Source organism: Pygoscelis adeliae, unplaced genomic scaffold (genome assembly GCF_000699105.1).
Source record: "Pygoscelis adeliae isolate BGI_AS28 unplaced genomic scaffold, ASM69910v1 Scaffold487, whole genome shotgun sequence".
Classification (NCBI taxonomy): Eukaryota; Metazoa; Chordata; class Aves; order Sphenisciformes; family Spheniscidae; genus Pygoscelis; species Pygoscelis adeliae.
In genome coordinates, this window is record NW_008825078.1 from 279,632 (window position 1) to 280,419 (window position 788).

General features: G+C 67.0%; 1 protein-coding gene across 1 annotated transcript in view; it reads right to left on the reverse strand.

The window, feature by feature from the left end:
- Positions 1-17: 17 nt before the first annotated feature.
- The window catches only part of SLC30A3 (solute carrier family 30 (zinc transporter), member 3), a 4,829-nt gene continuing 4,058 nt past the window's right edge, over positions 18-788 (reverse strand). Inside the window, 2 exon segments of the mRNA XM_009326916.1 lie at positions 18-184; positions 543-648. Coding sequence (XP_009325191.1) covers positions 18-184; positions 543-648 — 273 coding nt within the window.

Genomic DNA, 788 nt, shown 5'->3' on the forward strand with positions numbered 1-788 from the left:
ATGCCCTGGGGGCTGCGTCAGCTGGCTGGGCCGTGCGTGGGGCACTCACCGACAGCCACGTGCACCGACACTGCGTGGTGGCTCAACGTCAGGGCCCAGAGATGCAGGTTGTGGGCGCCCTTCACCCCACTCACCCCCAGCAGCACCTCCTTCACCGAGTCGAACTCAAGACCCCGCGGCGTCCCTGCCAGCAAAGCCTGGTCACAGAGGGGCCAGCCCTGGCCCCCGGCTCTGGCCCTCACCAGGGTCAGGGCTTGGGGCAGGAGCTTCCCCAGGCTGTGACCGGGCTGGGGACAGTGGCTCCAGGGTGAGGCAGCCTCTCACCACGGGGCCATTTGCCTAGAGTGGAGAGGATGGGATTGGAGGGCTCAGGGGGGACAAGGGAAGGACAGAGGGTGGGCTGGGTTGTGCCTGGGTGGGGAGCAGAGGTTGCGAGGGGGTGAGCTGCCACATGGGGAAGGGGCTGTGGCAGCCACGGCCCTGAGGAGCTCCTGTGCTCCACCAGTCCCCTGCGCCTGTAGTCCTGCACCCTCCTTGCTCACCTTCCATGAGGACTCTGAAGACGTCCCTGAGGATGGTGAAGGTGGAACCGAGGACGAAGACTGAGAAGAAGAGGGTGCTGATGGGGTCTGCGATCTTGCACTGGGGCTGCAGAGAGCCAGGTCTGTGTAAGGCTGGGGGGGGCAGAGCCAAGCTGGGCACCCAGGTGTGGGGGTGCCAGGGCCTCAGTGCCCCACAGCACCCTGCATGGGGCTGAGGGAGCTGTTCCCGCGGGCAGCGGAGGGGAG